The sequence below is a fragment of the Ursus americanus genome, chromosome 26 (assembly GCF_024610735.1).
Source record: "Ursus americanus isolate L20-20 chromosome 26, mUrsAme1.1.p, whole genome shotgun sequence".
NCBI lineage: Eukaryota > Metazoa > Chordata > Mammalia > Carnivora > Ursidae > Ursus > Ursus americanus.
The window spans coordinates 44,603,289-44,625,604 of NC_142152.1; the positions used below are offsets into that span (position 1 = coordinate 44,603,289).

The 22,316-nt window shown below is 66.0% G+C and overlaps 1 protein-coding gene across 6 annotated transcripts in view; it reads left to right on the forward strand.

The window, feature by feature from the left end:
• The first annotated feature begins 224 nt into the window (after positions 1-224).
• INF2 (inverted formin 2) overlaps positions 225-22,316 on the forward strand; it is a 28,425-nt gene continuing 6,333 nt past the window's right edge. For 2 of the 6 annotated variants that reach the window (XM_087856297.1, XM_087856298.1), the window contains exons 1-18: positions 9,403-9,632; positions 11,285-11,684; positions 12,970-13,085; positions 13,157-13,316; positions 13,700-13,733; positions 14,219-14,360; positions 15,102-15,243; positions 15,460-16,128; positions 16,619-16,764; positions 16,847-16,908; positions 17,414-17,516; positions 18,026-18,111; positions 18,457-18,557; positions 19,587-19,657; positions 19,755-19,862; positions 19,951-20,021; positions 21,504-21,624; positions 22,028-22,192. In XM_087856297.1, the coding sequence (XP_087712423.1) occupies positions 9,546-9,632; positions 11,285-11,684; positions 12,970-13,085; positions 13,157-13,316; positions 13,700-13,733; positions 14,219-14,360; positions 15,102-15,243; positions 15,460-16,128; positions 16,619-16,764; positions 16,847-16,908; positions 17,414-17,516; positions 18,026-18,111; positions 18,457-18,557; positions 19,587-19,657; positions 19,755-19,862; positions 19,951-20,021; positions 21,504-21,624; positions 22,028-22,192 (2,784 nt within the window). In that variant the 5' untranslated portion in view covers positions 9,403-9,545. Of the gene's footprint in view, positions 374-9,391; positions 9,633-11,284; positions 11,685-12,969; positions 13,086-13,156; positions 13,317-13,699; positions 13,734-14,218; positions 14,361-15,101; positions 15,244-15,459; positions 16,129-16,618; positions 16,765-16,846; positions 16,909-17,413; positions 17,517-18,025; positions 18,112-18,456; positions 18,558-19,586; positions 19,658-19,754; positions 19,863-19,950; positions 20,022-21,503; positions 21,625-22,027; positions 22,193-22,316 lie in introns of those variants that run through there. The other 4 variants (XM_045776193.2, XM_087856296.1, XM_045776192.2 and 1 more) reach the window with 4 other exon arrangements.

Genomic DNA, 22,316 nt, shown 5'->3' on the forward strand with positions numbered 1-22,316 from the left:
CCACCTCCACCCCCGCCCGCCAGGAGCGAGGCCAGCGGGGGGGGGGGGCGACCTCTAGGGGAGGCGGTCGCCGGCGGGTACCGGCCCGGGAAGGCAGAGCTCCCCCCCCCCGCGGGCGCGCCCGCCGCCAGGCCCGGCAGGGCGGGGCCTCCCGGCGACCCCTCCCCGACTCCGCCCCGGGCCGCGCCCGCTCCCCACGTGGCCGCCGGCTGGCGGGGCGGGGCGGCACCTCCTCTTCCGCGCGCCCCGCGGAGCGGGAGCCCAGCCCGAGCCCAGCCTACACCGAGCCCAGCCCGAGCCTGCGAAGCCCGCGGTGGGCCGGCAGCCGCGGCCCCTGGCCCGACCCGAGCGAGCGCCGCCGCGCCCCCGTCCGGTAAGTCCGCGCCTCCGCGCCCCCCAGGAGCCACAGGGGAAACTGAGTCCGAGCGAGGGGGCTCTTGGGGCCGGGGAGGGGGTGTTGGGGGAGCGCGGGGTGCACCCCAGGTGGCGGCACAGGGCGACGGGCTCCCGGCTCCCAGCTCCCGGCCGGCGCCCCGGAGCCCCCGGCCCCAGGGAGCAGCCCATCCCGGACTGCAGACCACCGCGCGGTCTAGACGCCTCCCGCTCGCAGTGGCCGCGGTGGTGGGCCGAGGGTCTGCGGGCCAACGCCCCGCCCGCTGCGGGCAGAATTTCCCCTCCCCGCGGCCGCCGCCACATCCTGACCATGAATCAGCCACAGTTGGGAAAATAAACTTCAACTTCGGGTCGGCAGCCCGGTAGCCCCGCGAGGTGCGCGCCGGCCTGGGGTCCCCCCTATGCTGTTGTGTCTGTAGCTGCCTGGGCGCAGGTGGGCGCACACGGAGCCCTGGCACCCCCACAGGCAGGCCTTGGGGGCACGAGCCCCCATCACTGCTCTGGGTGCCTCCTGGCCGGGCTCGTAAGCCTGGGAGTGGGAGGCTGGTTCTGTGCTCCTCCTTCCTGGGGAGGGGCCTGAGGAATGAGCATGACCTCGGGAAGGAATTGGGGTTACCAGCGGTGCCCCATCAGCCTCCAGCTGCCCTTGGGAGCTCAGGCAGGCAGGTCTGTGTGCCTGGCCTCCTGAGGCTCTGTAACCTAGGGCCCCAGGCCGCATGGTGGCTGGCCTCCGTTGTGACCACAGCGTTGGTGCCCTGTCCTACTGGCCACACCAGGAGTCCTGTGGGTGGGGATGGCCATGACCCTGTCTGGGTCATGCACACCCTCAGTGTAGCTGGAGTTGGGAACTTCCCTTCCCACCAGCCCCGCCTCCTGCTCCCTCAGGCATTGGGATCTGGGCAGGACACTTGCCTGCTCTGGGGCTCAGTTTCCCCATCTGCACCCTGAAGGATGGGGACAGTGGTTCAGGCATGGACCTCCTTCCTGTCACTCTCAGTGGAGAGGAAGAGACCCAAAGCAAATGCCTCAAACCCCTTCACAGTGCCACCCAGAGCAGGAAGTCCTGCGGGGGGGGGGGGGGGGGCTGCAGCCCTGGTGCATCAAATATCTGCATTTGGTGCCAGGTCTGAGGTCTGGGCCTCGCACTGCCCCCACTCCCTCAGCAGGGCAGCACCAACTCTTCATTTAAAAAGCCAAGTTGGGCAATAGCCCCCAGCTGACCCCGGCCCCACCTTCCGTCTCTCCCGAGGAGCGCGGGGCTGATGGACAGGTTCTCACGGCCAGCAGACAGGCCGAGGGGCCCTGCTGGGGAGAGGACCGGTGTGATCAGGTGGGCTGCCCTCCTGGGACCCACCCAGGCAGCCTGTCAGGTTGCACTGCTTTCCAGCAGAGTTGACTATCAGGTGAGGTTTGTGGGGGTGTGGGTAGATGTCGGAGCTAACTGCACGCGCCTCACATGCTGGGACCTGGGAGCTCCTAACCTTCCATACACTCTGTTCGCCTTTCATCAAAGTGCGGTGATTTTCCAGGCTGGAAGAGTTAGCAGGTTCCCGAGGGCGGGGGAGGGATGGAAGGCAGCCGGAAAATGTTGGGCACTGCCGGCGGGTACAGGGCACAACGTGGTTGCCCTGGCTCTGGACTAGGGCAGGGAGTGTTCTCCAGGGCACCCAGAGGAGGAACCGGAAGTCAAAGTCCCCCCACAGTCTGAGGGATGGGGCCTGACTCAGCTGCTTGGCTCCTTCCCGCACTGGTCTTGCACACAGCTGGTGTCTAGTAGTTGCATGGTTCAGGGCCCAGTGGACACAGTGGATTGGGAAAGGCATGTCCACCGCTATTTCAGGACAGTGGACAGAAGTGGGTCTAGGGGAGACAGGCCAAGATTGGAAGGTTGAGGCCAGGCAGGAGCCAGTCTCTTCAGGGCTGTCCCCGGACAGCGCCACGCCTGGGGGACCCTGGATGTCCAAGACGAGGAGGCTGGTTTCAACCTATTAGGAAGGAGTGCGTGTGAGGGGGTGAGCTCCCCATCACTGGAGGTGTGAGAGCAGGGTCTGACCTTGTGGCTGCCTACCAGCCTCACCCTAGTAAGGAGGGTCTTGCCTGCTTCACCTTTGAACCAGGATAGCCTGGTCCTGAGCTGGTGTGGGGTCTGTTCACAGGCCATCTACCCAGTGCGTAGAGAAAACTCCAAGAGGAAGGGCAGCTCTTTTGCGGTGACCGCCAACCTCCTCCCCAGCCAGGCAGGGAGAGAGGCGCATGGTGAGCCTGTCCTCCCAGGAGGGGCCGCTGCTATTTGTCTGCCCGACAGCACTCCCAAGGTGTGATTAAGGAGGGGACTGACTGGGTGTGCGGCTTCTCCGGGCCCCTTCTGCCAGGGGCACAGCAGCCTCCTGAGAGCGGCCCAGAGGCTGGCCTGTGCACGGCAGCATTGCCCAGCGCCCTGAGCAGGGTCTGTGTGCAGAAGGAGGGACTGAGCGAAGGAATGAATGAGCCAGCCTGCCACGTTCCCGCCCCATGGCCTCCCACCCTTGCGCCCACCGGTGAGGCATGGGTACTGTGATTATCATCTATTTCACAGAAGAGGAAACTGAGGCATGGGGCTGTCGGGCTGTAGAATCAGCGGTGACGCCTGGCAGGACGCATTTATGAAGCCTGTACTGCGCGCACCAGCCTCTGTGCTCACCTCACTGCTCCCGTGGGCCAGAGGGCGGCCATACAGGAAGTGCTTCCCCGGGGTCACGGCGAGACCTGGCCGGCCCCAGGGGAGCACCTGGAGGCCAAGGCTAGCCCCATGTCCCTCGTCACCACCACAGGACCCTCGGGGTCCCAGTACCACCACTCTGAGAATAGGAGAGCTTTGTCCTGGCCAAGCGGCAGCCCCCGGGCTCCCACCAGGGGAGGGGGCAGCACCGGGGCCCCCACCTGTATGACTCCAGGCAGCTGCCACAGGCCTGCCGAGCTGGACCCCTGGAGTCAGTGGGCCCTTCTGGCCATGGGGGGTGGTTACAGGTGCTGGGATGACTAGACCACACAGAGGCCTCTCCCCCGGGGCTACCTGCGGACAGAATTCCCTCTTCTGCCTGCCACCCGCCACGGCCACCCTCCCACCCAGCCCCATCTCATCCCTGCAGTTTTCCCTCACCAAAGCCCTGGTCGGGGCGCCCTCCCACCCCTGTGCTGCTGCAGCCCCCTCGACCACCCCTCTCCCTGCAAGCTGTGCCCACATGGGAAAAGAGGGCCTGGAAGGTGGGCAGAGGGCCCCCTGCTCCCATGAGGTTGGCCTGGGCCAACCCCACAGGGAAGGCAGAGTCCGACCGAGCAGGGGTGCATAGCCAGGGCCGCTGAGGGTCATTGGATAGAGCCTTCTGTGGTTGGGAGACCAGTCAGGAACCACACTTGGGGAGGTGGAGGCAGACTGTGCTTCCCATTTAGCAGATGGGGCCGCTGAGGCCTAACCTCCAAGCCTCGCCTCAAGGCTAACCCAGGGCCCAGTGGGTCAGGGCGGAGGATACCAGTTCCGGACACACACACGGAGCCCTGGGCATTGGCTTTCCTGCACTGCCCCCAGCACCCATCACGCCCAGCCGGGGCTTGCCACTGCATGCACACACACACACAGCCCGTGGGTCCCGGGTTTCTCTGCTCCTGAGCTCAGTCCTGGCCTTGTTGAGTGCTAGCAGACATGGGCGTGGCTGCCAGCGTGGGCCCTGGCCAGCTGTGTCAGAGGGCCTTAGTCTCCCCGTCTGTGCCTGGTCCCGGGTCCTCTCGGGCCCCAGGTGTGGCCTCAGCATGCAGCCTATTTCCCCCGCTGTCCGTGTCCCCATGCACGGGTCCCTATTTCAGCTCTAAGTACAGCTTGGCACACAACGGCAGGGAGGCCAAGGTCCGCTCTTCAGCCGGCCAGAGGTGGGGGGCGCTCCCTGTCCCCCTTCCCTGCCTGTCTCTACCTCCCCACATGCGCAGACTGAGTGCCTGAGAACAGGAGCCCCACGTGCCCAGATGGGATCCTGCCCTTTTGGAGGCGCCTACGGCCCTGCCTGGTGCTTCCGGGCTGCTGTGGAGGTAGGGGCAGAGGAAGTGGGGTGTGCAGGCCAGGCAGGCCCGGTGGCCAGCAGGTGGGACTGGCCCTGCAAACCCAGCAACCCTGGAGAACATCTTGGCCGTTTTAGGATGAGAAAACCGAGTCCTCGATGGGCCTGGCCCTAGGCAACTGGCAAGGGATGCCTCGGGCACCTCGTGCTGGACGCTGAGGGTCTTGCTCACTGCCGAACCAGGGGGTCCGGGGGCCGAGTGGGGGCTGCGTCCCAGCTCGATGTTGGCCCCTGGCAGCCTGGCTGAGGAGGGGGAGGAGGCGGCAGTGGACCAGTGGATGCGCAGGCAGTTGCGCATGTCCAGGGCCGGATTTACAGATGGTGTCCCATGGATCTGTCGGCGGGCTCAGGGGTTGGCATTGACATGCTTGTCCCCATTTGAGGACTGGAACCAGGGCCCCGGCAAGTCCTGTGGGTTGTCCGAGAGACACAGCCAGTCCCTGGCAGAGCCTGATCTCACCCAGAAGCTGAGCCATCCTCTGCCCCCAGGGCCCTAGCCACAGCCCCTGGCAGTGCCGGGTGGCCCCTCCCCCACTCTCAATCCAAGGCTTTGTTCTCCCTGCTCCTGGGTGGGCAGCCCCAGCTGGGGCATGGGACAGGGCCAGGGGCAGGGACTGCCAGGGCAGGCAGTGGGCAGTCTGCAGCCCAAAGCCTGAGGCACCCAGGGTCCTCCCAGGCTGGGAGAGGCCTTTCCCAAGGGCAGCAGGGAGACAAGGAGGGACACGGGACCTCCTGGAGGAGGCATCTCTGAGCTGCGTCTGATCTGGGGGGCACAACCCAGGAAGGAGGGGTTCTGGTGGCCAGCCTGAGGTCTTCGTGGGGTTCAGGGGAGGCCCTGCGGGTGGAAGCTGTGGCGAGGTGCCGGGCCCTGTGGTAGAACAGCCCCAGATTCAGACGCCGCCCTGCCACCTGGGGCCCGGGCAGTTCCTCACCTCCCTCACACCCAGCCACGGGTCTCTACCCATCACTCCCCGCAAGCCATCCCTGACAGAACTGGCTCAGCCACAGAAGGTGGCAACAGACGTCACTGTCGTCCTCAGCCACCGTGTCCTCGACCACTCCGTCCTCAGCCACCGCGTGCTGCTCTCCTGTGCTGGGGCAGGTGGGCACCAGACTCTGGACCCAAACCCTGAGAATGTCAGGGGTGGCCAGGCCCTCCAGGAAGTCCCCTGGCCCTGCTCTTCGCACAGCTGGGGAGATGAGGCCTGGCGACAGCAGGAGGCCAGGGCCGACCCAGTCCCTATGAGCCTTAGTGCAGGTGGAAGCGAAAGTTCAGCTTCCTGGCGCGGGTGCCTCCGCCCTTCCTGTCCTCCCTACCAGCAAGCCATCCACTGGGGCAGGCGGGACTCCCAGACCACCCCCAGCCCTTTCTCAGAAATGCAGACACACAGCGGGCCCAGGGCTGCCCTGCAAGCACCCTCCTCCCAGTGAGCAAGGGGGCAGGGTCAGCTCCCACGCCGCCCACCGCCCTCTAGCAGGCGTTTCCTGTCCGCCCAAGTCCGTCAGCCCTCTCTGCAGCTTTCTGCGGCTTCCACCCGCTTCTATTCCTAACCCAGGAGGGTGGGACCCGTGGAGGAGGCAAACAGGTCAGGCCTGGGCACTGTGTGTCTGACATGACTCCCACCTGTCCCCAGATCCTGGGGCACAGTGGCCCAAGCCCAGGCCCGGCCTCCCTGACCAGCGGCGTCGCCTGGCTCTCAGCGCTAGCCAGCCCAGCCCAGCCCCCTCCATCCCCCTCCACCCTGCGTAGCCTTAGTGCCACAGAGGAGACCAGCTGTCAGCTCTGCCCTGACTCCCTGGTGACCTGCATGGGGGCGGGCCCCCTCTGAACCCAGTTCCCCTCAGAGACTGTGGGCCTTTTCTATCACTATGCTCTTTCTCTCTAATTATGAAAATGACCACATTCACCCCAGATGCAACTTCTGTTAGCATTCAGGCGTGTGTTTGGTGGGACATGTTTGATGGCTGAAATCCTACTCAGTACGACTTACTGTCCTACTTCCTGTCTCTGTTTTTAATTCAGCACCACTGTGAGGGTCTTGGTGCCCACCTGCCCCCAAGCAGCCCCTCAGTCTTGTTGCTGGATGCACACACAGTGGGGTGGGGGGTGGGGTTCAGGTGAGGACTTGGGAGGCACAGGCCCTGCACTCCATCCTGGGACTGAGGGCAGCGGTGGGCTGGAGTGCTCCTTGGACAAGAGAGCGGCCAGGGGCCCGTGAGGACACCACCCCTTGGCCAAGGCCCTCCGCACTGTGTGCTTGTGGTTGGGTGGGCGGTGGGTAGGCACTAGGTTGTACCTCCTTCCCCAAGGCCCACTGTGCATTAGCCCCCGACCTGGGATGAGCCCATGGTGGGTGACCCACGCAAGGAGGGCTCACAGCCTTGTGGGGAGGGTCGTGCGTGCACTGGAGGCTCGAAAGGAGCCAAGGTGATGGAAGGGAGGGGGATGGGGGATCCGGGTAGGAATCAGCTCCAGCGGCTTCCCCCAGTCCTGCAGGGCCCGGGCTGCCCCTGAGCTCCAGGGAATCGCTGCTGGAAACACAATACAAGGGTTGCCAGGCAGTGGAAAAATTTGGAGCTAAAAATACAGTGTGGCAGCCCCTGCCTCCCAGTTCCGGAACCCCGCTCCTGCCATTGTACCCGCCTTCCCCAAGGAAGACAAGCTCACTCTTTGCACCCCGCCCCCGCGCCCTCTCTGGCTCTGGGCCCAGAAGCACCCCAGCCCTGTGGTGACGCTGGCAGGGCCGCCCTGAAGCTGCCTCCCTACAGCAGCCACCCCTCTCCTGGGTGCCCGTGTCCCCAGCCGGTGCCTTTCCTACCCCTCACTCCCACCGCTGGGTCCCCCAGCCCCTCCACCAGCCCTCGCAGCGATCAAGGAACGGAAGCCCAAACCCGCTCCTCAAGGGTGCCGAGCTCTGGCACTTAGTCCGGGCATCCCCACCCCACCACACTGTTCAAAGCCGGGGCGGGCGGTGGTGGGGGGGAGCCCATGCAGGGAACTCCCACCAGCCATGCCCAGGACCCAGCTTGGCGCCTGGTGCCCACCTCAGGAGGCCCTTCCTCTCTGGCTCAGTTTCTCCGTCTGCATGGCAGGGGCTGGATTCTGAGGTCAGGTGGGGGGGCAGCTTCAACCCTGCCCCCTGCCCGCCCCCCCAGGAACACACTCTGTTTGACAGGCGGCTGCCAAGCAGGGGCGGTGGCTTCCCATGAGTCAGCACAGCTGCCTGGGCATGTGGGTGCCCGGATAGAGGTGCCGGTACTGCTGCGCGGGGCTGGCCAGGCGTGGGCTGGGCGAGCTCAGGTGAGCAGCACAGCCCGGCCAGTGGGCTGACCCAGGAGAGCTCTGAGGGGAAAGCGTGGCCCCGCCGCAGCGGGAACCCCACTTTATTGGTAGAAAAAATGGAGCGCTGAAGAAGCATTGGGGAACATGCCACTCATGTCAGAGCCCCAGTGTCTTCCTCTGCAAAAGGTCCCTGCCCACCAGAGTTGCCCTGGTGCAGGGGGACGGCCTGCCCATGCGGGGCGCTTGGGGCTGCTGCAGCGCCCGACGGACAGGGTACGCCCGAGCCGCCAGGTACTTGGACCCTAGGAGAGGGTCGTGCTCTGTGGGTGGTGCCGGCTGCAAAAAAGGCTCTGCAAATGCAAATTCATGCGCTGGCCCCGCCCCCGGAAGGCTGGCCTCGCCCCCGTCGGGGGGAGCCGAGATCACATTCCTGCTCATGTGGCCCCGCCCCCGGAAGGCTGGCCCCGCCCTGTGATCGCATTCCTGAGCATGTGGCCCCGCCCCACCCTGGCCAGGCGGAGGCTGGGAGGGTCCCTGCGACCCCGCCCTGTCTAGGCGCCAGGCCAGGCTTGCCTCGGGACACTCAACCCGCGGGTTGGGCAGGGTTGGGAGGGCGGGCGCGGCGGCGGCCGGAGTTACAGCAGCCAGGAGCGCTCAGTCGGTGCGGGCCGGGTCCAGTTTATGCCCTGCGAACCCCAGCGCACCTGTCACTGTACAGACGGAGAGCAGAGGGGCAGCCCCTTCCCCAGGAGCACACAGCCAGTAAGCCCAGCAGTCTGGCTTCTGCCTCCCACGCGGTCCTGGGTATTGCCAGGAGGGGTCATTCCCCACGCTGTTCTCCTGACGCAGTACATGCCTGGTTCTGTCTGGGGCTCCCGGCAGGACCGTCCAACCACCCCCCGGGGGGGTGGAGGGGAGCAGGCAGAGGCCGTTTCCTCGGAGCCGCTGCTCGCAGGGACCGGGTCAGCACCACCGGCCCTTGACAGAGTCCCCAAGCAGACAGGCAGGCGAGTGGGAGCGCGTTATAGTTTCCATGTGCGTGTCCGCGGTCCTTGTCACCGTGGCCTCAGTGTTCTGTGGGTGGATGCCGCCTGCGCAGGTGGAGTGCGTCTGTACGTCCTCTCTGGGGTTGTTGCTGCGTGTGTGATACCATGTGCCTGTACAGGAGGCCTTCGTGCACGTGCGTCCCTGTTACGTGACGCGTGTCTGCTGTGCATGGGTGCCGCTCTGGCACGTGTGTGAGGCACACATGGAGGGGCATGACCAGCTTGTGAAACTCAGCTCCGGGGCACACAGCTTAGGACCCTTCGAGGGCAGGTAGACAGGGCTGATCACCTCCTGCAGGGGCCCCTACGTGGGGGGTCTCTCCGGGTCATGAGCCAGTGACCCAGGGAGGCCCGGGCAGTGTCGGGTGAGGTGCCTAGACCGAGCAGGCTGTCTCTGAGAGGTCGTTTTCTGCATCGAGGGACCCCGGGGGCTCTTGGCTAGAGAAGACACTTAAGACGCTGAAGGCCTGTCCTGGGAGAGTTCAGGCCCCAACCACTCAGCCTGTGCCAAGGAAGCAGGGACTTGGGCCAGCAGGACGGGGGTGGGGCGAGGAAGGGAGGGGCAGTCCTGGCTGCGTCTTTAGGCAGCACCCAGGGTGGGTGGCAGTGTGTGCGAAGGCCGCTCTGCTGTGCTCTTCATGGTGCCGGGAGCAGCCCCCTCCCCTGGCACCGGGAGGCTGCCCAAGAGGGACCGGAGCCACAGCTGGCAGCCGCACAGCTCAGCGGTCAGCAGTGATGAGAAGCCAGGAGAGTGTGAGGGGCAGCCCGAGGCAGGGCCTGGAATGGGTGGGCAGAGGCAGCCGGAAGGTCTTGCGCATCTGGGTGAGTCGACGGTGGGGGAGGGAGCAGGTGAAACCATGCAGTCACAGGGAGGGCTGACGGACACCCGACCCCCCGCAGGGATGCCCACACCCACTGCCTCTCGGGATGCCCCCAGTAGGCAGATGCCAGAGGTTCGGTGCAGGCAGGGTGGCTCACGCGGGACGAGTGGCATGGTGGGCCCAGAGCCGGTACACAAGCAGGCCAGAGCCTCTCCTCCCCTCAGCCAGGCCGCCTTCCTGGGGCACCCCACGGGCCTGCGTGGCAGTCAGCCAGGCAGGAGGATGAGGGCTGGGTGGGGGTCTGGATTCCTGGTGTGGACCCACTTCAAACAGAGGAGGAGCTGCTGGAATGCCAGACCATCCCATGCCGGGGGTGGGGGGAGCTCGGGGAGCACAAAGGAGGACACCCAAGACACTCACCAAGCAGAGGGGGAGCAGGGCCTCCGGGAACGCCAGCCGTGAGCCAGGCCAGGGACCTGAGTGCAGCCTCTGTCTCCTGTAGGACCTCAGATGGCCCCTGGGGTCTCCCCCTAATGTACTGGGTCCAGCAGTCCTGAGAGGGAGGCTGGGCTGGACAGCCAGCCTCTCTCTGGCCAGCCTCTGCGTGGGGTCCAGGCTCACTCCGTTCTGCCCTTTCCAACTCTGGGGGCTGGGCATGTGACCTGGCTTCTCTAGCTGCCACCTCCCTTTCGTCTTCTGTAACGTAGGGGCCTGGGGGGTCTGGGGTGGGCAGTGGCAGGGCCAGGCCCTGGGCGTGAGGCGCAGTGGTCCTGCCATGCTCTGCTTCTCGGGCTCCCTCTCAGCAGCTCCATGCCGTCCTTCTCACGCACTAAATACAAGACCCGAGCCATACATGGTCGCAGGAGAGCCTGGGCTGCCCCTGACCTTTGAGGCCAGTCCCCAGGGGCTGTGGCTGAGGACAGCGTCACTGCCGAGGGCCCCGAGGAGGGGGGTTTGGTGGGTGTGGCAAAGGCACAGAGGCCTGTCCTCTTTTGGGGAAAGGCACGTGTTGGGAGGCATTGTGGGTGGGGGGTCACACCTGTTGAGGCCGCATCCAGTAAAGTTCCACATGCCAAGGGCCTAGGGGGACATCCAGTCCTCTGCCCACACTGACTGACCCACTGAGGGCCTCAGAGGCCAGGGCCTGGCAGGGCTGCTTCCCCACAGGGCCCTGGCCTTGCTCGTGATGGGGGTGGGCTCCACGCCTGACCCTCAAGTCAGCCCCTTCCCCAGCCACACACCTGATGCCGTGGGCAGCCCACAAGAGCCCGGGATCTGGAATGGCCCCTCCCTGCTGTCCGTATCTGACCCTGTCCCCTGGGGGCAGGGGAAGTGTTTTGGGACAAGATAAGGGAACCCCAGAGATGCCACTTTTGTTGCATCGTCACTACTGAGTCAGTGGTGTTCCTGCCAGTGTAGCCTCCTCGAGGTCCTCGGGTGGACAGGGAGGCGGTGCTCCTGCCCACTCGGCGGCTGCGGCGGTTCATCAGGGATGCGTGTGAGGAGAAGTCCCTGGACGGTGGCTGCCCTGACCGGGCGAGGGCCCGGTGTCCCCGGGCAGGCCTTTTGGCAGGTGGGGAGAGACACGAGGCAGAGGACACCGCCTCCCCTCGCGGGTGAGGGGCTCACGCCCGTCTGCCTCTGGCCCCACAGTTCGGCAAGATGTCGGTGAAGGAGGGTGCGCAGCGCAAGTGGGCCGCGCTGAAGGAGAAGCTGGGGCCGCAGGACTCGGACCCCACGGAGGCCAACCTGGAGAGCGCGGATCCCGAGCTGTGCATCCGGCTGCTGCAGATGCCCTCCGTGGTCAACTACTCGGGCCTGCGCAAGCGCCTGGAGAGCAGTGACGGCAGCTGGATGGTGCAGTTCCTGGAGCAGAGCGGCCTGGACCTGCTGCTCGAGGCCCTGGCGCGCCTGTCCGGCCGCGGGGTGGCCCGCATTGCCGACGCCCTGCTGCAGCTCACCTGCATCAGCTGCGTGCGCGCCGTCATGAACTCGCAGCAGGGCATCGAGTACATCCTCAGCAACCAGGCCTACGTGCGCCAGCTCTCCCTGGGTGAGCCGCGGCCCGCTGCCGGGCGCCGGGCGGGCACCTGGCACGGACACCCCTGCGTAATTCCCTATGAGGCTCCGGGCACGGAGGTTAGAGGGCGGGCTGGGGTCACAGGAGAGAACTCAGCTGGGCAGCAGGGAGGGCTTCCTGGAGGAAGAACCAGGTTCCTGTTTGCCCCGAGTCTGAGACCTCCGGGTCACCTAGGAGCCATGGTCCTCCACCAGCTGCACCTAGTTGCCTCCTCTGTTCTGTGATTTGGCCTGGGCTTTCCGTCCAGCCCTGTGCTTGTTCGTGCCCCGCCCCCTTCCCCGTCACTGGCCTCCAGCGCCCCTCCCTCCCACCTGCCACCTTGGTCCATGCCCTGGCAGCCGGCCTCACCTGGGCCAAAAACACAAGTCCACCTGAGTAGCCCCGCTCACATTCTGCCTGGCTCCAAGCCAGCACTTGCACCTGGCGGTATCTCCCCTTTCCCCACACCCCCACCCCTGCCCGTTCTGTGCCCCACTCCCACCTCCTGCTCAGGCTGCTCTGTGCCTTTGTGCACCTGCTGACTCCTTAAGTTCTCACACACGGTCACCTCCTCCAGGAAGTCTCCCCAGGCTGCACCCAGTCAGTCTTCTCCCTTTGGGGGTGACCTCAGGTGGCCCTTCATGAGGGGTCACTGTGTCCCTTGCCCTCCAGGCCGTGCTGTTCAATGGTAGCAACAAGAGCTGAAGGAGGGGGCAGTGACAGTGGGTCGGCCGGTGGAGGTGGGCGAGAGCCTTTGTGGGTGAACGAGCCAGAGGCTACTCATGCCCGTCGTACGCACCCCGGACTGGGTGGTGCACCTGTGTGTTTGTGGCCTTTCAGTAAGGCCAGCTAAGGGACACCCCCAAAACTTCCCCAGCCCAGGGATGAGGTGGGAGGAGGGGGGCATGACAACAAGGAGGTGCCATGGGCTGTTTGGTGAAAACATGGGTCAGGCCGGGGGGCCATGCCAGTGTGGGCCTTGGGCCCAGAGCCGGCAGGGACCGCTCTCAGAACTAAGGCCCAGCCCAAGCACACCCTCCCTGCAGCATCTGCCTCTCTGGTCCTGGAGGGGGTGGGCGCCCGCAGAGGCCAGCCCCCGATGCGGCCAGTGCCCCGGTGCGGAGCGTCCCCTGGCGTCCACCTGGGGGCCCGGCTTGTCCGCGGGAGGGTGGGTTCCCGTCAGACAGGTGCAGGTGGGGAGGGGCTGCCAGGAGGAGGAGGAGCCCAGGCCTGGGATGCACCGTGGGCCCCGCTGAGACTCCCGGCCCGCCCTTGGCAGCTCTGGACACGTCCAACGTGATGGTCAAGAAGCAGGTGTTCGAGCTGCTGGCTGCGCTGTGCATCTACTCCCCCGAGGGCCACGTGCTGACCCTGGATGCCCTGGACCACTACAAGGTGAGCCTCGGGGGCGCCTGGGTGGGTGCAGGGCCCGGGACGCGTGCTGACCCCGCCCGCCCGCCCTGCAGACGGTGCGCAGCCAGCAGTACCGCTTCAGTGTCATCATGAGTGAGCTCTCCGACAGCGACAACGTGCCCTATGTCGTCACCCTGCTCAGCGTGATCAACGCCATCATCCTGGGCCCCGAGGACCTCCGCACCCGCGCCCAGCTGCGCGGGGAGTTCACTGGTAACCGCCCCTGGCCCGGCCCACACTGCCCCCTGCAGGGCCCCAGGGGAAGGCTCTGGGAGGCCGCCCCCACCAGCTCCCTTTGGTGGACTTGGGGCCCCTGCGGCCCCGGACAGGAGTCCTGCATGGCTCTCAGTGTGAGGCCCACCCCTCGGTTCCAGTCCTGCCAGTGGTGGCCATGACCATCTAGCGGGGACAGCCGTGTGTGCCCTCCAGAGTGTTCCTGGTACCTGTAGCAATGGCAGGGTCCCCCTCCTGCCCCACGGGCTGGGTGTGCTGGGGGGTGGGAATGAGCCCACGGAGAGAGCAGAGGGGAAGGCATGAGAAGACACAAGCGACCCGGGGTGGGGGGCTGACCCGCTGACCCCACTGTCCCTTCCCAGGGTTGCAGCTGCTGGACATTCTGACGCGGCTACGGTGAGTCCCCATCACTGTTCTCCAAAGCCGGGCTCACCCTTCCCTGGGGTCCAGATGGGCAATGGGCAGAGGGGACTTCCAGGAGTAGCCCCAGTGGGCCCGCCCTGCTCAACCCAGGTCCCGCTCACACTGCCTGTCGGCCACCCTGTAGAACGGCCCCCGCCCAGGGGCCTGGGTGTCGCCAGATACAATGCAGGACGCCTTGTTAAGTAGGAGTGTAGATAGACCACAAAGCGCTCTCTGGGTAAGTATATCTCAGAAACCGTACAGGACAGACTTATGCTACAGATTATTTGCGGTTTTTCCGAAATTCCAACGTATTTGGGTTCTGGGAGCCCAGGTAGCTGAGAACTGCCCTCCCAGGCCCCATCAGGACCACTGTCCTGGGTGGGGCCACGTGCCCAGCACAGCCCCGCACAGGGGCGTCTGTGCGGCCGTCCAGGGTGGGGCAGCGGCCTCAGCCCGCCCGGCCCCTCTCGCCCCAGGGACCTGGAGGACGCCGACCTGCTGATCCAGCTGGAGGCCTTCGAGGAGGCCAAGGCCGAGGACGAGGAGGAGCTTCTGCGCATCTGTGGGGGCGTCAACATGAACAGCCACCAAGACGTCTTCGCGTCTGTGTTCCACAAGGTGAGCGGGGCCGGAGCAAGCTTGCCGGGGACCGTCTCCAGGGGCAGGGGTGCAGGGCTCCGACACGCTGCCTTCCCCGCCCTGGGAGACCCACCCGACCGGATCTGGAGCCACATCAGGGAGCCGCGGGGGGTCCGGGCGTGGACTGGGAGGAGTCTGGAGCTGCAGCGGGCAGCCTGGGGGCCGTCTTCGCTGGCACAGGCACAGAGCCAAGGCCCGGGGACCCAGGAGGACAGCGTCCCAAAGACCAGGGCTGCCCAGAGGTAGCTGAGCTGTCCTGGGCCCCAGCAGGCCAGCTGCCTCAAATGGCCTGAGGGGCTCCGGGACCAGCAGGAGGCCAGGAGGCCGCGTTCTGGTCCAGCTCAGGCCCTCCCTGGCTGGGACCTCCTGTCCTTCACTGAACCCACGGCTCTCAGCCAGGGGACACGTGTCGCCGGAAACATTTGGACACATTTGGGGTGGTCTCAGTTGGGCAGGGGTTCTCCCGGCTTTGGGGGGGTGGAGACCAGGGATGCCGTGAGACATCCCACAGTGCACTGGGCAGCCCCCAGAGTGGAGAGTTGTCCAACCCCGAACGTCACCGGCGCGGCAGTCAGGGAGCCCCGCTCCGGCTCATCCGCAGTGCCCCTGCAAGGCACAGAGTGGTGACAGGGTGGACATTCCTGGCAGTCCGAAGCCCGCTGTGGTCAGCCTGCCCCAGGATGGGCTCGGCTGCTGACCCGTCCTTTCCCCCCCACCCAGGTGAGCTGCTCCCCAGCTTCCTCCCAGCTGCTGTCCGTGCTGCAGGGTCTCCTCTACCTGGACCCCACCCTCCCCTCCAGCCAGCTGCTCTGGGAGGCTCTGGAGAACCTGGTGCACCGGGCCGTGCTCCTGGCCAGTGATGGTGAGCAGGTGGGGCAGAGCGGGGGTGCCGTGCCCACAGCCCCCTCACTGACCCCAGCCTAGCGGACAGACAGTGGGGTCTTGGACCGTTGCGGGAGGGCTCCCGTCCTTGGCCTCTCCCCCACCCTGTGCCTGACGGCAGTGGCCATACCTTTCCCGCCACCCCACACCCATGTCCTCTGGCCCTGTGCCCTGACCCTGGACACCCCCGCCGCAGTCCAGGAATGCACCGTAGAGGAGATGGTGGAGCGGCTCCTGTCCGTCAAAGGGCGGCCACGCCCGAGTTCCCTGAACAAGGCCCACAAGAGTGTCCAGGCCGACCTAGGCCAGAGTTGGAAGGGCAGCATGCCCCAAAACAGTGGTGCCCCGAAGGCGGGTGTGGAGGACCAGCAGCCCGAGGCCAACCTCACCAGCCTGCACATCGTCGACGTCCAGAGCTCGAGCAGCATGGCCGCCCCCCAGCGGCAGGCGCCTACCCCAATCCCACCTGCACCCCCACTCCCTGGCTCCCCTGCAGGGCCTCCCCCACCGCCCCCACCACCCCCACCGCCCCCACCTCTCCCACTGCCAGGCCTGGGAGCCCCAGCACCCCCACCCCCTCCCCCACCCCCGCTGCCTGTCTCCAGTGGGGCCCTACCTCCCCCACCTCCCCCACTCCCAGGCATGGGGTGCCCCCCACCACCCCCACTGCCTGGCCCTCCTCCACCCCCACCCCTGCCGGGTCTCTCTGGCTCCTCTACGGTGGGTGGCGAGGAGGAGATCATTGTGGCCCATGTGACCCACAGCCTGGGTTCTGCCGGGGTCCCAAGCCACCGGCGCATAAACCCCCCCACTCTGCGCATGAAGAAGCTCAACTGGCAGAAGCTGCCGTCCAATGTGGCCCGAGGTGAGGACCCCCGGTCTCCGGGAGTGGCCGCTTCCCGAGGCCCGGGCTGGGCCCCGCTGGGTGAGTGGCCCACGATACCCGTAGCACAGGTGCTACGGCCTGGGCCTAGGCCCGGGGCCTCTGTGCCTGTGTCCCCCTGCCTACGGGCTGTTCAGTCTCTGCTCTGGGCTTAGGTCCTGGGTCATCTGGGCAGGGCTGGGGCGGGGGCAGGGCAGAGGCCCCTCTGAAGACCCTCCCCTCCCGCACGCACCCTTGTAAGCTGAGATGTACCGCTGATGCCACAGCCCCTGCACGGCCCGGGCCCCCAGGTGCTGGTGCCCAGTCGGAAAAGGTCGAGGCCGAGGCCTGCGAGAAGGCCGGGTCTCCCGCCAGCCTGGACACGTATGCGTGCACACGGTGTGACAGCAACCGGAGGGCTTCCTTTGCCGGGCCCGCCTGGCCCTGGCGTCCCAGGGCGTGCGTGAGCCTGACCGGGGCGCCTCCTCCACAGAGCACAGCTCCATGTGGGCCTCGCTGAGCAGCCTGGGTGCCGAGGCAGTGGAGCCCGACTTTCCCAGCATCGAGCGGCTCTTCTGCTTCCCCGAGGCCAAGCCCAAGGAGCATGTGGCCGCCCCGGCCAGGAAGGAGCCCAAGGAGGTGGGGCCCGGCCGTGGCCGGGGCGGGACAGGGGCCTCTGTGCTCTCTCAGTTACCAACACCAGGGCGGGGCTGTTCTCCAGATCACGTTTCTGGACTCCAAGAAGAGCCTGAACCTGAACATCTTCCTGAAGCAGTTTAGATGGTGAGCAGGCCCTCCCACTAAGCCGCCTTCCCCTCCCCTGTACCTCCCATCTTCGGCTCCGCAGTGCCCTCTGCAGGCCTCTCCTGGGAAGTGCGCCTCCCCCTTTGTGGACAGGTCATAGCTGCAGGCCGCCCCAAGCTGGGGGCCTTGGAGAGCCCCAGTCCCCACTCCCTGGGGAAGCTGAGGTCCAGACAGCAGCGGGCAGTGCTCCCGGCCCACGAGTCCTTCCCTGCTGCTGCTGGACACTGGTTCCTGCCAGGGAGCTCCCTGGGCACGCGTGTGCCTGCCTGCCTGGGTCCTGAGTAGCTCCCTGGAAGGAGGAGCAGACAGGGAGTGCGGTGTTCAGCCCCCAGCCTCATTACTGTGTGACCCCAGGCAGGTGGTTTGCCTTCTCTGTGCCCCGGCAGCTCAGGCCGCTGAGAAGCAGAGATGTCATGGGCTGAGGGCAGTCCCCAACTGGCAGGGTCCCCAGGAGCCCACCCCAGCCAAACCCTCTCTCCTGCAGCTCCAATGAGGACATCATTGCTATGATCCGGGCTGGGGACACCACCAGATTCGACGTGGAGGTTCTCAAGCAGCTCCTCAAGCTCCTTCCTGAAAAGCACGAGGTGAATGGGGAGGAACCTCGCCAGCCCTGCCCTGGGGCTCCCAGCAAGGGAACGAGGAGGGGACACAGGGACGCTCCAGCAAGGGAACGAGGAGGGGACACAGGGACGCTCGGTCCGGAGCCACACGGAGCTGTGCTGGACATGAGTCTGCCCTGGGGGCTCCCAGCAAGTGAACAAGGAGGGGACACAGGGACGCTCGGTCCAGAGCCACACGGAGCTGTGCTGGACATGAGTCTGCCCTGGGGCTCCCAGCAAGGGAACGAGGAGGGGACACAGGGACGCTCAGTCCAGAGCCACACACAGCTGTGCTGGACATGAGTCTGCCCTGGGGGCTCCCAGTAAGGGAACAAGGAGGGGACACAGGGACGCTCGGTCCAGAGCCACACACAGCTGTGCTGGACATGAGTGGACCTGGTGGGAGCAGGTGCACGCAGGTGCCCCGCAGTCCAGGGTGCTTCCTGGGGGGGGGATGGGAGCTGCAGTCCCACACGTGGGCCTCCTCCCTGCAGATCGAAAACCTGCGCTCCTTCACGGAGGATCGGGCCAAGCTGGCCAACGCCGACCAGTTCTACCTCCTCCTGCTGGGCGTTCCCTGGTGAGTGGGCGGCCCTCGGACCCCCAGGCCCAGACCTTGAGGAGGGAGTGGGGCTGTGCAGACTGTTTCCTCGGGACTCCTCGAGGAACACCGCACGTATCACTCACACGCCCCCTGCTCTGAGAGGGAGGGACACCCCACATGGGGACAATGGCCCTCCTCGACCCCACCAGGTGCTGGTCTGGAGTGCCCCTTCCCGGGCCCTACCCCAGTCCTGCTGAGTCGGCCTCTGGGACCTGGCCCAGGAACGTGCACGTCGAACACGGCCAGACCATGGGCCCCCGAGCCGCAGGCCCAGCACGGGTGAGGGGAGGCCCCGTCCCTGATCTCCTGCTCTGTCCCCAGCTACCAGCTGCGTGTGGAGTGCATGCTGCTGTGTGAGGGCACGGCCGTCGTGCTGGACATGGTGCAGCCCAAGGCCCGGCTGGTACTCGCTGCCTGCAACAGTGAGTGGGGGGCAAAGCCTGGGGCTGGAGGGCCCAGCACCCGGAGCGTGAGCGATCCCGTGGGCGCTGACCTTCCCCACCTCACCATAGACATGACCCTGCTATAAGACACTCACGGTGCATGTGCACTCATGTGTGCATCCACCGGCACGCGCACACGCAGACACAGGCAGGCACGCATACACAGCTACATGCATGCACATACACACGTGCACACACAGACACAGACCCCCACGCACGCAGGCACACGTGTGCACAGACATGAGCGTGCACACACAGGTACACGTGTGCACACACAGGCTCCCATGCACGCAGGCACACACGTGTACAGACATGAGCGTGCACGCACAGGTATACGTGTGCGCACACACAGGCCCCCATGCACACAGGCACACACGTGCACAGACATGAGTGTGCACGCACAGGTACACGTGTGTACACAGACACAGGGCCCCATGCACGCAGGCACACACGTGCGCAGACATGAGCGTGCACGCACAGGTACACGTGTGCACACACACAGGCTCCCATGCACACAGGCACACACGTGCGCAGACATGAACATGCATGCACAGGGACGTGCTCAGGGGCACACGTGTGTACACTCACCACTTTCTCCAGATGAGGGATGAGCAGGAATATAGCACAGCCCCGGGGCAGGGACGCACGCGGTGGACATCCACTCCCATCTCGGGCACAGAGCCAGGAGGGCCACCCTCCCTGAAGCCGCAAGGGTTGGTTAGCTGAGAACCAGGGAGGCCTCAGCTACAACCTTCTGGAAAGTTCCTCTCAGCAACGTCATCCGCAGAAAAGGGCAGTGGTCATCTGCTTCCGGGGTGGGGAGGGTGCAAGGAGTGCTCACATTGGCAGACCTGCACCCAGAGCCCCTGAACCTGTTCGTGGTGGGGGGTTCCAGTCACCTGCCCACCCCTGGACCGAGCCTGGGGGAGGGGAGTGAAGACCTCCACACCACAGCCTCAGACGCCTCGCAGCTCCCTCCCCTCCCTCAGCCCTGGCGCCCTCCCACAGGCCTGCTCACCAGCCACCAGCTGCCCATCTTCTGCCAGCTGATCCTGAAAATCGGAAACTTCCTCAACTACGTAAGCGGCCCCGCCCCAGCTCCCCCCACCCCCATGTCCACCCCCTCCCCACCAGGCAGCCGAGGCCTCACTCCCAACCCGGACCCGGACCCTCTAGGGCAGCCACACGGGGGACGCTGATGGCTTCAAGATCAGCACACTGCTGAAGCTCACGGAGACCAAGTCCCAGCAGAGCCGCGTGACCCTGCTGCACCACGTGCTGGAGGTGGGACCGCGCCCATCGCCCGAGGCTCGGCCATCCCTGGGGCCAGGGTGTGGCCACGGCGGCTCTCACCGGACATGTCCTGTTGCAGGAGGTGGAGAAGAGCCACCCAGACCTCCTGCAGCTGCCCCGGGACCTGGAGCAGCCCTCCCATGCAGCAGGGTAGGTGCCCCCTGCCCCCCCCCCCCCGCCTGGCCCCCACCGGCAAGCCCCCCACCTGCCTCGCCCACACCAGTGAGCCCCCCTCCCACCTGGCCACCCTGGCACCTCGACCACCCACCTCACCCACACCGGCGCCCCCGCTTCTGGTCCTGGCCAGTGAGGTGGCTGGGCCAGGCTGGGCCCCCAGGAACCACTGCCCCATAGAACACTCACTTTCACCTCAGAATAGGACCTTGGGTCCACTGTGGCCTGTCCTCACATGATTTACAGGAGGAGACAGGTCTAGGGGAGGTAGGGAGTGACATGGTCATGGTCACACCAGGGGCTAGGCTGACACCACCTCTTTACAAAGTTGAGCCTCACAACAGCCCGTGAGGAAGGCCGTGCCACTCCCATTGTACAGATGGGAAAACTGAGGCCCAGGCAAGTGGTGCTGCATCCATGGGGTCACTCAGCACAGAGGGGCAGCTCAGGGAGGGTAGCCTGGACCTTCCAACTCCAGGTACACACTACGGAAGGTTCTCAGGCCTGAGAGCCATGGATAGGCTGAGCCACTTGGGTCACTGTCCTGGCACTTCACCCCCAGCACCACCTGGCCATTCCCAGAGCTCTGATGTGCTTCTAGCAACTTGCGGGTGTGCCGTCCAGTGTCCCCCACTGTCCCCCTGGGTGTGCTGTCCACTGTCCCCCGCTGTCCCTGCAAGTGTGCCGTCCACTGTCCCCCTCTGTCCCTGAGGGTGGGCTGTCCACTGTCCCCCTCTGTCCCTGCGGGTGTGCCGTCCACTGTCCCCCACTGTCCCTGTGGGCGTGCCGTCCACTGTCCCCCACTGTCCCTGTGGGTGTGCCGTCCACTGTCCCCCGCTGTCACTGCGGGTGGGCCGTCCACTGTCCCCCGCTGTCACTGCGGGTGGGCCGTCCACTGTCCCCCACTGTCCCTGTGGGTGTGCCATCCACTGTCCACCATCCATTGTTCCTGCTGTCCCTGTGGGTGTGCCGTCCACTGTCCCCCTCTGTCCCTGAGGGTGGGCTGTCCACTGTCCCCCTCTGTCCCTGCAGGTGTGCCGTCCACTGTCCCCCGCTGTCACTGCGGGTGGGCCGTCCACTGTCCCCCACTGTCCCTGCGGGTGTGCCGTCCACTGTCCCCCGCTGTCCCTGAGGATGGGCCGTCCACTGTCCCCCTCTGTCCCTGCGGGTGTGTTGTCCACTGTCCCCCACTGTCTCTGTGGGTGTGCCGTCCACTGTCCCCCACTGTCCCTGTGGGTGTGCCGTCCACTGTCCACCATCCATTGTTCCTGCTGTCCCTGCGGGTATGCCGTCCACTGTCCACCATCCATGTTTCCTGCTGTCCCTGCGGGTGTGCCATCCACTGTCCACCGTCCAGTGCCCCCACTGGCCCAAGGGTGTGCAGACAAGGGGCTCTGCTGACCCCACAAGACGACATCAGCTGTCACCTGACCCTGCCTGGCTTGGCATGTTTTTCAGGATCAACCTTGAGCTCATCCGTTCTGAGTCCAGCACCAACCTGAAGAAGCTTCTGGAGATGGAGCGGAAGGTGTCGTCCTCCATCCCTGAGGTGCAGGAGCAGTACACCCAGCGCCTCCAGGCAAGCCGGGCCCGGGGTCTGGGCCGGGCAAGCAGCTGCTCGACGGTCTGGGGTGGGGGACCCCTTCCAGTGGGCTAGGCGAGTGAACCAGGCAGGGGCAGGAGAGCATGGGGGAGGACAGAGCCGGGGCAAGGCGCCCCGCAGGAGGGTAGCATACTGTCCCTGGTCCCAAGGTAGTCCCTGCAAGTGAGGGGCTTCCCCTGACCCCAGGGGCCGCAGTGCCCAGACCTCCTGGTCCTGCTCAGAAACCACCGCCCGTGGGAGCCGCTGCAGCTAGCCATCCCCCTCCTGCGGCCTGGGGACCCCTGCCCCCGGGGCTCCCGCTGGGCTGCGTCCCTGTGATGGCAGGCGGTGCCCACCCTGGAGCTCTCCCAGGGCTGTAACCACGCGGCCCTGCCCCCAGGCCAGCATCGAGGCCTCCCGGGCGCTAGATGAAGTGTTCCAGGCCATCGAGCAGAAGAAGCTAGAGCTGGCCAGTTACCTGTGTGAGGACGCTCAGCAGCTCTCGCTGGAGGACACGTTCAGCACCATGAAGACCTTCCGGGACCTCTTCATCCGTGCCCTGAAGGTGGGCTGGGCCCTTCACCCCGGCCGACCTCAGGCAGAGCAGCTGGAATTGCCCCTTAGTGGCAGGCTCCTGCCCTCCCTCGAGGGCTGGGGGTCACGGGCTCTGTGTCCCCCTTCCCCCGCGC